This window comes from Pelophylax lessonae (assembly GCF_965119305.1).
Source record: "Pelophylax lessonae genome assembly, chromosome: 5".
NCBI lineage: Eukaryota > Metazoa > Chordata > Amphibia > Anura > Ranidae > Pelophylax > Pelophylax lessonae.
This window is the reverse complement of record NC_138772.1, coordinates 442,435,657-442,448,039: the sequence shown is the minus strand read 5'-3', so window position 1 is coordinate 442,448,039 and position 12,383 is coordinate 442,435,657. Positions and strand designations below refer to the sequence as shown.

Below are 12,383 nucleotides of genomic sequence, written 5' to 3'. Positions count from 1 at the left end.
CCATATGCCTTACCCCCACAGGCGAAGCTGACGAAGGGTCCCTACCTGACCTCCTACAAGCCCCCAGGACTTTGCCATTTCCCCAGCATGGGATTTTCCTCCCCCCTGACCACTCACTCCATTGCCTGACCCCCCCCCCCTCCCCCCTTGTGCTCTCCTCCCCTCCCCAGCCAGGTGCCTGGAAGTCTGCTTCTCCGCCTTCATGCTCACTGTGGACAATGAACACATTCCTTGTGTGGGATCGAGTAGAGGGGACGGGGCAGGTTGCTGGGGCACCTGCTGGGACACAAGTCCTAAGATATTGAGCAGAGTGAGAGTCCCTCCTGTGTTGTTCATCTTTGCTGTTTGGAAGACTGTGTGTCCCTGGGCTGCGGCCGGACAACACAGACTCGCCTATTGGTTCCTGCGGGTCTCTTCAAACCTGCCTGCTCACCTGGATTTTGGATTTACCCTGTCCCTTCCTACAACCTGGATTTTGGGTTTATCCTGTACCTTCCTGCTGGTGAGTGAATTAACACTGGGCCTACCAGAACTCTGCCTGGACTTTGTCACTTCATTGTTTGCCCTGATCCGTGTGTGGCCCAATCCCTCGCTGGCCAGGACTTTGCCCGTTCTATCGGGATCCCCCTGTTACGGACTACCCCTGCTATCTGGAACTCTGTCCTACCCACGTTGGGTCTGACCCTGGGCACCTTTGTTTTGGTCCCTTTATTTGTGAGCCTACCTGCTAGTGTTCAATAAAAGGCTTTGTCGGCACTCCTGCTCTCCGTGTGCGTTCTGTCCCACCTACACTTCCGTCACAAACATTATTCAGTAAAATAAAACACAAGAAATACATACATGAGATTTGATGGACACTTCACTCTCAGCAGTTGGTGGTCTCGGTGTTCGGGAGGGTAGTTTGTTTTGTAAGGCAGGGATAACAGGAGATGGCTGCCTTGACGGCTGAAACTGTAAGTATAAAGCGTAGTATGTCAGGCTGAGGACAAAGCCAGGTAAAACCACTGCTCAGGACACCACAATTATCCAACGGTGGATTTCAAATATTCTAAAAACTTAAAGAAATGTACACTTAACTGTACAAAAAATATGTAATTTACTTCAAGCAAAAAGATTTTAAAATATGCTTTGGATTGTTTGTAACCAGTGAGAAGAGCCACATTTTCTCTAATCCACGGGAAGGGAGCCCTAAGTGTCTTGAGTTTTTATGTAGATCAGTGGGTTTATAGAGATAATGATGAGGCTTTTACAAGCAGAAGACTTAATAAAACAAACACTACTAACCTTCTCTTTCTCTTCAGACACATTGGCTGCTTTCTGCTGTTCATAAAAGCGTTTCAAGTCATCCTCCTGTTTTGTCTCTTCTTCTTTTTTCTTTCTTTCAGCTTCTTTTCGTCTTTCACCTGCCAGACGAACCAACTCTTCATTTTTCTGCCGTTGCTGAAACAATATTGCAATAATATGAAGCAATAATACGTTTTCAAAAATGTCAAATCAAAATAAGATAGAAATGTCCATATTGTAGAAGTGGTGTACCTAGCACATCTGCCACCCGGAGCTAGTCTTTTTTTTTTTTTAATTACACACCCCCCCCCCCCCCCACGCCCAAAAAATAACTGGTCTAAAAGAAACAAAGTTGCGTGGGTAGCATGCTGCAGCAAATTGTGGGTGTGGTCAAATTGCGCTAAAAGTGTGAAGGGCTTAAAGGGGTATAGTTAAAGAACACCTAAGCCTACTCCTATACTTAGCAAACATATGTCTTTTTACAACAAAATATGCTTTATTGACTGAGGCACAAGTGTAACAGACAGGTACAAGCCCCAGCACATTCATTTTATTAAAATAAAACTGTTCCATTACATATGCTTCTCTACACACTGCCAACCTTAAAGAAGAACTTCAGGGGTAATGTAGAGTGCAGTGGTCAGCCGTATGGAATGTAAAACACAGTGAAGAGAATTCATCAAAACTAGAGAAGATAAAATCTTGAAGAGCTGTGCAAAACAACAAATCAGCTTCTATCTTCAGCTTATTCAGTAACGCAGCCCATAGATTATACAGTCATTTTTGCTCAAACAGCAGGTTTCTTTAACCAATTCTGGACCAGGCCTATTTCTGACACTTGTTTACAAGTTCAATTTAGTATTTTTTTCTAGAAAATTACTTCGAACCCCCAAACATTATATATATTTTTTTTAGCAGAGACCCTAAAGAATAAAGTGGAGATCATTGCAATACTTTTTGTCACACTGTATTTGCGCAGCGGTCTTACAAACGCAATTTTTTTTTTTAAAAATACACTTTTTTAAACTAAAAAATAAGAAAACAGTAAAGTTAGCCCACTTTTTTTCTAGAATGTGAAAGACGAAGTTACACCAAGTAAATTGATACCTAAAATGTCATTCTTCAAAATTGTGCACGCACGTGCAATGGCGACAAACCTTATTACTTGAAAATCTCCATATGCGACGTTTTAAAAATTTCTACAGGTTACCAGTTTAGAGTTACAGAGGAGGTCTAGTGCTAGAATTATTGCTCTCGCTCTAATTGCGGCGATACTTCACACGTATGGTTTGAACACTGTTTACATATGTGGGCGTGACTTGCGTATGCGTTCGCATCTGCGCGCAAGCTCAGAGGGACGGGGCGCTTTCAATTTTTTTTCTTACCGTAATTATTTTACTTTTTATTTTTACACTGTCCCTTTTTTAAAAAAAAATTTTAATCACTTTTTTTCCAATTACAAGGTATGTAATCATTCCTTGTAATAGAAATAGTCATGACAGGTCCTCTTTAATGTGAGATCTGGGGTCAAAAAGGCCATAGAGTCCTGTGGCCATCTTGCCCTCACTCGACTTCCTGCCTAGGACCTGAAAGGACTGGATCATTTTCCCTGCTATCGACGGCTCTGGCAAAACAACCGGGACGTGGCGGGAGGGGGGTGGGCACCTCTCCCGCCACCCATAAAAGTGATCTTGCGGTGAATCCACCGCTGGGACTACTTTTATGTGAAAGAGGACCACGGGCCGTGTAGGAAAATACCGGGGTTATGGCAGCTATCTGCTGCCATAACTCCGGTATTTAACCTCAAAGTAGCGAGTAGTGGGCGGTCCGGAAGTGGTTAAAGCCGGGTTCACATATGTGTGTCCGCGGGTTCATGCCTGGGGTCTGGTGCGTGTCTGTTCACCAGTTCAGGTACAATTCAGGTCCAGAATTTTGCTGGAATTCGCACCGGAACCGAACCCTTTTGCAATCCGCTTCACAACCGCCCCGGACCTGTATGGACCGGCTCCTTTGAGAGCCAGTCACACTCGCAGTTCATGCGAATTGGATGTGGAGAAACCCGCATCCAATTCACACATATGTGAACCCAGCCTTAAGGACAGAATGGACTTATTCACCATAATCAGACATTCATTCGAACACTATTGTCCAATATGAAATGTCAGTCATGTGTGAAATTTCTTTACCTCCTCCTCTTTAAGCAATTTCTTATTTTGCTCCTCTTCATATTCTCTTTGAATTTTGGCCCTTTCTTCAGCAAGGCGCTTCTCTTCTCTCTCTTCTTCCAGACGAATTCGTTCCTTCTCCTGTTCTTCCTTACGTCTTTTTTCTTCAATCTGTTTGTGGAATTATTGGTTCTTGTTATGCTTTAATAGATTTTAAATGATGGCCTTACCCAAAGCACTGCCAAAAAAAAAACACTGGCAGCATGAAGTAACCTGTTTTACCTGTTGGCGTAAAAAATTCTTGTAGGATTCCTGCTGGTGCACCTGCTGTTCAGTGGGGGGCTCATTGAACACACTGCCTCTCGCAAACTGAGATGGATTTGCAAATGCAAAACCTGCAAAGACAAATGAACAGAAGGGCTAAACAACTCTATTTCTACATTCCTTCCTTGTCAGGAGGAAAGGAGTACCCAGGTGCAAAATTGCTGCTCTGGAGTCTAACCAAAAAAAGCAATTATCTTATTCATTGTGAGCTCTGTGTAGGCAGATCGTGTAATAGCACCATAGAGACTGAATGACACAGATAGCAATGTATAACACTATTTATATGAATAATTACACAGCCAGATTATTTTTTTGTTTACGTAAGAAAACTGCCTGCTTATGTTACACTTCCTGACTTACCTTGTATTTTTCCAGTGGATGATGTGATATCAGCAAGACTTGTGTCCACTGCTACAACAGCCCTCTTGTCTTCAAATGCTTGTAATTCTGGATTTTCATTCTCTTTATGCATGCGCTTGAGATCAGCTGTAAAGAAACAGACTTAAAATGTTTTTTTTTTAATTAAAGGTAAAGTCTATGTTGTGAATAGACCTCATTAGCAGAAATTTAAATTACTTCCATACTGTGATATGCAGGTAAAAAGCAACATTAATTTAAGCTTGTCTAAACTGGGAAGATTTGAAATACTCGCCTTCAGAATTTTTATCTGGATAAGCACTTACTGATAAGATTTCCCTTTCCATCCCTGAGCGGAGCTCCTCCTCCTCCTTTACCCCAGGGGTTGTAACTCCTCATTTCAGCTTCCAGCTTAGCATCATATCGTTCCTGCTCGTCTCTCTCTTTTCTGCGCTTTTCATTCTTCTCTCTTATCTGCAAAGAACAGGTTCCTTTTCTTTTAATACTGCTATGATACCAACTACTGGACATTATATCTCACTGAATTCCAGGAACAGTGGAAGCCACTGAAGATTATATGAAATTATACCTGCTGCTCCAACTCTTTCTGATAGGACTGAGCGACTTGCCGGTTTTGTCGAACAATTTCTTCTGGAATTAAGCCTAAACTGAGCCCTTTTGCAGTCCCCACTTTCTGATTGTGGTCTCTAAAAACACATTAATTGAGTACATTTTAGTACATATAGAATATACACTACAGCACAGGTAACAATGTACATTAACAACATTTATTATAATCCTTATTTGCTAGATCCAGATAACAGAAGAATGCCTGACATGCTTTCTTTCTTTTTTTTGATAACTATATTTTGGAAGTACAAGTGTCCACCGGGTATATTACTGGAGTGTCTGTATCATAACTGGATTGTTGCACTTACCATTAAATCCATTTCTTGGAGTTCATTGAGGGACACAGGATTTAGTGACATTTTGATTATACATCCACCTACAGGAGGATTTAAACAATGGCAAACAAATAACAGTCACCATCTGCTATAACCCCTCCCATTCCAGGCATGCCTCAGTTTTCCTGAATCAAGATCATAGACACACAGGGGTGGAACTTGTATTATTCGGTGAACTCCAAGAAATGGGTTGTACAGTAAGTACCAAAATCCAGGGTTCTTATTTGTTTAATTGGGGACACAGAATTCACAGACATTCAAACATCAAAAGCAATCCAACTGAGGGGTGGGCAACAACGGCAAATTGATAACAGTCCCACATAACAACAAGAAAGCTTAAGCTGGTAATATACCAGTAGAATTTTGTTGGAACATTCTTATGAAAATTACAAAAAATTGCTCATCAGAGGTTTTGATCACGCCATCATCAAATCAACTAATTTCGCTTGAAAGCTCTTAAAACCTAATAATTAAATGGAATCCCTGTTGTATAAACAGGTTTATTTTGTACCTAGAACACGCACTTTACATCATGCACACTTTTTTAGGAATAAAAAAACACATTCACAGTTGGAACTTAGCTTTTGTTTTAGGAAACTTTTTCCAGCATTAAATTTCTTGTCACTACAGTCAAAAGCGATTGTTGATTTGACCCCACTAACCATTGGAGAATTGAGTGAACAGTCAAAAAAACAAATTTAAAGAACTGCCTAAAGGACCTTATGCCTGAAGCTGACATCAGATTAGAATTCATCATCCACACTTAGAGAAAGTGTAAACACAAGATCAGGCAGGGGCCTTACTAATCTTGGGGTCAGCAGCCTGTTGCCGAAAAAGCCTAAGTAATGTAACAGTGGAACCTTATCCATAGGTGGAACAAAATCTATCAAGTTAACTGTTTTTCAAACAGTTGCATTCAAGACATGCATTGAAAGTTACCTATCATAATTAATTGTGCTTTCAAACAAACCATCAAGCCACCAAATGACTGATGTCCTAACTTATCACATGTGCAGCACCATGATAACTACAGGTCAAACAGAGACTAAGACTGCAGCTTCCTTGGCTGTAAGGGATAGGAGAGCAGAGTTCTGCTTTAAAAATATAAGCTTGGATGATGAACTGTCTGAGCCACCATAAAATGGTGGAACAAGAGGCAGGTTCCCCCATTATAGGTACTGTTGGGAATGACAGGGAATGAGTTTTGGAAATGGAAGCAATGGCTGAATGGCAGACAGGCACAGCACAAATTACACCCAGACAGACAGACATCCAGACTGGGGCAGAGGGATGCAAAAACAATGTCCTGGTTGAGGTTAAAGGCAAAATCTTTCTGGGCTTCAACACCACCTTGCGGCTCTTTGCAGGCCAAGGCTACCAGTTTAGAAACACACCTTGGAAGTGACAGAGACAAGGAAGGTAGCCCTGTGAGTAAGAGTGTGAAGCTGAATATCCCTGATAGGTTCAAAATGTATTTTGTGAAGTACCAAAACAACCAAGCTGAGATTCCAAGGAGAAACAGGTGATTGCACAGAGGAGTTACATGAGAGTCTAGTGGGGTCCAGGTACAGCCTGCAAAGCTATTGGTGAGGATACACCCATCCAGATAGCTGCATGTAGTGACCAGCTTAAGCAGTGTGTAGGAAAATGATTGTTTTGAAATTGAATTGAAGAAAAATGTGTTACTTTTAATTTAAGAAAAAAGGAAAAAGAAGGTTGTTAAATGGGTTTAAACATTTCACAGCAGAGAAAATACATTCATCCTTCTAGGACACTCCTGCTGGTAGTGGAAGGGGTTATATCGGCTGGTTTATTTGCTGTGTCCAAATCCTTCTGTAGGCAGCAGTATAACCCATTTTTTTCTATCCTGTGCCCTGTATAGTCTGTTTTTTTAAAACAACATGCAGGTTAGGGCTTGTTCACAGTAGCGGTTGGGGATTGGTAAAACAGGTCGAGCCACAATTTACTGCCCCCCAACAGCTACCCCCTTTATTCCCTGGGGGTATGCACATGACATGGCTGCAAAGCTTTGATTCATGACTGTGGCAGGAATTATACCCACTGTCACTTTCAACAGGTGCAGCACCCTGTGAACACAATCAATTTAAGTAAATGTGGCTGCTCTGCAAGTGCCCCACAACCATGTACAATGCACACGGTGGCAGCATGCTAGTGCAGCCATCAAAGTGTTAAAGCAGGCAGTGAGGAGGCGATACAATGCCTTCTCACTGCTGGTCAAATGCTTTCTGAAAAGCGATCTGAATGCAGATTACCCTTCAGGCTCCAAAGCTCATGTGAGCAAGCCCTTATTGTCACATTTCTGTGGATGTCAAATTTTGACGAGGTTGGATTCATAAAACTGCCTGCTTTCAGTTACTTACACAGTGTGATCCCCTGGATGAGCCTGGATGGGATACATAGAGGGCATGTTGACACCTGGAGCTGGCTGCGTGGCCATCATGCCTGCAGGATCTGTATGAGGAAACATTCTCACAGCTTATCAGGAAAAAAAGCAACAAGCAAACAAAGAGTATTGAAGATGTATAAATTACATTAACATAATTTTATTGCAGTCATATTAGTGTAAAATAATTTGTGATTATTATATGGGTCACTGCCCTTTGCACCATTATACTGAAAATGATTGTTAGAGTGAGTCTAATGCAGACCTGAAAAGAAAGTTGCTGCTATTTTGCTATATAGGGGCCATTTTGTTTGTTATCGTCTTCCTCCCCTAATTGCAGCTTTTTTTTCTTCAGAAAGTGGGTACTTCCTTAATCCGGACACTTATTTACATCTTGGATAATCTATGCAAGAGCAAATGGAAAAAATGTACTTACAGTAGGCTAGATTTGGATCCAGTGGGTTACGGGCACCATAGTAATAATAGGCATCATCATAAGGTGTCCGATAATTGTCTACCAGAATTGGCGGTTGAGGTGGAGGCACAGCTGCAATCCTACATCAATGACACAAATATGTTAGATACAATGTAACACTGTTAGTTTAATATAATTCCCTAACTCAGGATGATGTTATTGCTGCTACCTATAGCTCAGCTGCATAAAATAAATATATTGGGTATATATAATATATATTTATATTCAGTACCTGTGAAGTAAAAGCTGTTCAACATTCTGGTATTTTACATCTGATGATAGTGATGTACTGAATTAACACATCTAGCCTGCCAGTATGAGTAAGGACATTGTGTCAATGTCAGTGATCACATTCTGATAAAGGCAGGGTTTTTTTTCAGTGGGAACGCGGGGGAACGCAGTTCCGGCACCTCCAGCACTGAATGTATGTAATGGCAAGGGGTGCCCTGAAGGGTACATTGATGCTGTCTGCTGGGGAATCTATTGTCCTTGGGGATTTTTTTTTTTTGCATGGCGGACAATTGTTGCTGGAAAAATCTATGATTGCTGCTGGTGGGCGTTCTAATGTTGCTGGGGGGTGGGGGATCAATTGTAGATGGAAGAGGTCTTCAGTTTAGGGGAATCTATTGTTTCTGGCTGTTGGGGGATCTATTGGTGCTGGAGGGAATCTATTTGTACTGTACGTGGTAGTCTATTGTTGCTAAGGATGGTCTATTGTTGCTGGTGGGGAAACTATTGTTGCTGGTTGGGCTTATTTTGCGGGGGGGGGTCAGTTTTTGCTCAAAGGGATCTACTGTTGAGGGAGGGGTCTATTGTTGCTGGCTGCTGGAGAGTCTAATAAATCTGGCTGGCTGCTGGGAAATTTGTTGTTGTTGGGTCCATTGTTGCTGGGTGAATCTATTGTTGCTGTGGGGGGGATATTGCTGCTGGCTGCGGGGCATCAACTTTACTGTTTTTCTTATTGGTATTAAATTCTATACAAATTACCTATCACTACAAAATTAGATTTGGTTCTGTATTCTCTAAAAGGGGCGGTACTGGGAGGTGGGTAGGGGGTGGAAACAAGGGATGGTGCTCGGAGGAGGGTAGAGGATGGAGATAAGAAGTGACTGAAGGGGGGGAGTTCCTGCACCTATTCTTTGAGAAAAAAAGCCCCTGATAAAGATGTGTCATTGTATGGGTCTGGGACGAGGGCCTACTTTTCTGAAACGAAAAGCTATACTGCATATACATATAAGGAACACAAGACAGGTTTCTGAGACTGGCCAGGTATATCACAGTGACTGATACGTAGCTACCTGGGGGCAACTATTTCCCCTAGTGCATTGGATATTCCTCTGTGGAGATCCTCTTGCGCTGGATTGTAGGCGACTGGATATCCATTTCCAGTGACAGCAGGTTCAGGGACAGGAGTCTGGAAAGCCACTCTTGGTCTTTCAGGTGGAGCCTTTTCTTCAAAGACAGGCTTATTCTCAATCCTTCTGCTTGTCTTCTCTGAGTCAATTAGAACTCCAGGACGAAAGGGAACATTTCTATCAGACATTTCCTGCTGACGATTTATTGCTCCAAACTGCCTTAGCCTGTCCGGCTTTAAAAGAGGGAAACAGAGACCACATTTTCATGAAAGGAATATAATTAGTTTGGTTCATGAGAGATAATGAAATGAAGACAACAGTTATAGAATGTGTTCAGTGTGTATTATCCTACATACTGTATTATCAATGTATTAACCTTTATTTTACAATCACTGCCATAGATTTAAAAAAACACAAACATTTTTCATCATGGAATCTAAAGATCCAGAAAACTTTCGGTTTCTGTGTCACTTTAAAAGTCACCTTCTTCTGAAATTATTCTAATAAACAGAACTTTACTTGGCCTGAAATTGCCCAAGATAACAAGTGTTAAAGCAAAGTACAAGTACCTATGTAAAAGAAAAATGAACTCTCGAAGCTGTGTTAAAGAAAGGCAGCCAGAGGGAAAAGGACTAGTCACCAGTATTCGTTTAAGCTTATGTTTTTAAGGTACACCCTGAATAAGGGTTTTAACCCAGGATTAATGGCAATAATCCTGGAATAGCACCCCACAACATACTGCCGGGGATAAAATTTATGGGCTTCACACCAGGTGAAATAAGCCTTCCATTTACGATGGTACACTTTCCTGGAGGTTGACTTTCTAAGCCTTGAGCAGGGTTGAGCCTTGAGTCAGAAACACCTGTTTTCCTCAGGACGTGGATAGCCATACTGTCAAAACCAGCAACTGTAAGCAGAAGGGAACAGCCAATCTGGAAGAGCCCACTGCTCATCTGCCAAGAGACTTATAATGTTGCCACATCGCATTTTTCTTGGTCAAGCCAGTGCAATCAGAATCACCGGAATGCCCTCCATTATCTATCCTGCATAAAAGAATAGGTAAACGTTGAAGTGGAGGGAAAGCATAGATCAGGGAAAACTGATTCCACAGTTATTAGGGTATCAAATACCTGAGTATCCCCAATTCTGGACACCAACCTACCATTTTGCTGTTAAATCCAGAGATCCTCAACGGGATTCCCTAGCACAGACAAATCTCTTCGAAGACACCTTCAGGTGAAGAAGAGCCCATTCTCCTGGATTCAAAAGCTGAAAGCGGAGATATGTGCTTAACAGTTTTCCACACCAGGAATGAGCACAGCTGAGAGGGCCAGAATAGGAGGTCCTGCTCAATACAAGATCAAGTCTGCTTCCTCCCAAGCAGTGTGACTTCTTGTCCCTCCTTTATGGTTAATGTATAACATCGCCATGCCATTGGCCGATTGTACCTGGATAGGGAGACCCCCGAAGGCAGACAGACCTGTATAGGATAGTCAGCCAAATTGCCAAAAGTTCCAGGATGTATACTCTCAAGCAACAAGAAAAAGGAAGCTGCTCCTCATTAAAATCCTTGTGTATGTTTATTGAAGTATTCCATGCACAAGCCAGAGTGTTGATTTGCAACTTCCATGCCTCGGATGACCATATTCTCTGAATTGAGAGTTTCTCCAGAACACCTCCTCAGCCTTACAGGCTGGCATCCATCGTCAAGGCCTTCCAATTCATTGGAAGGATTTCCCTGTATCCAGCATCTGCATGGATATCCACCATTCCAGGGCATACTTGGTCTTGGGAGTCATTTGCATTGGGTCCAAGGAGATCCAAGGACGTCTAACGTTTGTCCAATACATACAGGAAGATTTCTGGAGTGAAATTCGACATGGGGGCAGTATTAAAGATGACTAACATTTTCCCCAGCACCTGCATGCAGATCCTGAATATTGGAATTTTCCATTGACCTCAGGGATCCCAACTGGACTCGAAGAGAGAGGCATTTCTCCTGTAGGAGTAGAGTAGTACCTTCGACTAAACCATATTGAGTACCAATCCTAGGTACGTTGAGTCAGAACCAGTGCCAACTTGTACCTAGCTGAACCTCTCTAGAACTTGTACCACCTGCTAGACATTGGACCTCAGTTTCTAAGCTGATTACTTCTTTAGACACAAGTCATCCATGTAACTTACATTGGGGGTATCCCGAGTCCTTAAAAACCTTAGAATTAGAGCAAATGCATTAGTAAACACTCTAGGGCCTGTGGACAGGCTGAATGATAAGGTCAAAAATTTATGGTGTGATCCTCACTGCAAATCTCAGAGACGGTTGGCAAGGACACAAAACCCTTATGTGCAGGTAGCCATCCTTGATATCCACTGACGCCAGGAAGTCCCTTTGATGAAGCATAGCACTTACTGACTCAGGGGACTCCACTATGAATTTTTGTAATTTCAGAAACTTGTTAAGTCAGACTAGGCCAGGCATCTCTGTTTGCCTTTGAAACTGTGAACAGGCTGGAATAGAAGCTGAGAGACCTCTCCTCTGCCAGCACAATGATCCTTTGGGACAGCAGTCTCTCCAGGGCCACAAAGAAAACCACCCTTTTTTGCAGATCTGAAGACACCCTTGTGCGCATAAAGTGTGGAGGGGGAAACCAGCCTGTAGCCACTGGATACCATGTTGAAGACTCAGTCATCTTATACTTCCTGAGTCCAGGGAGCCACAAAGACCAATAGAAGTCTTCCCACCTGTGAAAGCGGGGCTGCCCATTCATTGTGAGGAGGATTTGCCTCCAAAAGCAGAGCATTTGGGGTTCCAGTTCTTTTTATGAAACCGAGATGCAGACTTTTTTTTTACTTAAAGCTCCACGCTGTTTTTTTACAAAGGAAACTCTTCACTTAAGAATGTAAGAATGTGCTTTTCCCCACAGTCACCTTCTGAATGAAGGCATCCAAGGATGGTCCAAACAAGAGCTTGCCCTCAAAGGGCAGCCTTTCAATATGCTTGTTACAGGGACATACCACTGACCAACACTTAAACCGTAGGATCCTTCTCATGTT

General features: G+C 42.3%; 1 protein-coding gene across 6 annotated transcripts in view; it reads right to left on the bottom strand.

Annotated features, from left to right (window-relative positions):
* CSPP1 (centrosome and spindle pole associated protein 1) overlaps nt 1-12,383 on the bottom strand; it is a 178,052-nt gene that overhangs the window by 28,965 nt on the left and 136,704 nt on the right. For all 6 annotated transcript variants that reach the window (XM_082258429.1, XM_082258430.1, XM_082258431.1 and 3 more), the window contains 10 exons: nt 9,273-9,562; nt 7,936-8,054; nt 7,477-7,567; nt 4,720-4,837; nt 4,457-4,604; nt 4,134-4,259; nt 3,732-3,844; nt 3,471-3,620; nt 1,285-1,440; nt 841-951 (listed from right to left, as the gene is read on the bottom strand). In XM_082258429.1, the coding sequence (XP_082114555.1) occupies nt 841-951; nt 1,285-1,440; nt 3,471-3,620; nt 3,732-3,844; nt 4,134-4,259; nt 4,457-4,604; nt 4,720-4,837; nt 7,477-7,567; nt 7,936-8,054; nt 9,273-9,562 (1,422 nt within the window). The remainder of the gene's footprint in view (nt 1-840; nt 952-1,284; nt 1,441-3,470; nt 3,621-3,731; nt 3,845-4,133; nt 4,260-4,456; nt 4,605-4,719; nt 4,838-7,476; nt 7,568-7,935; nt 8,055-9,272; nt 9,563-12,383) is intronic.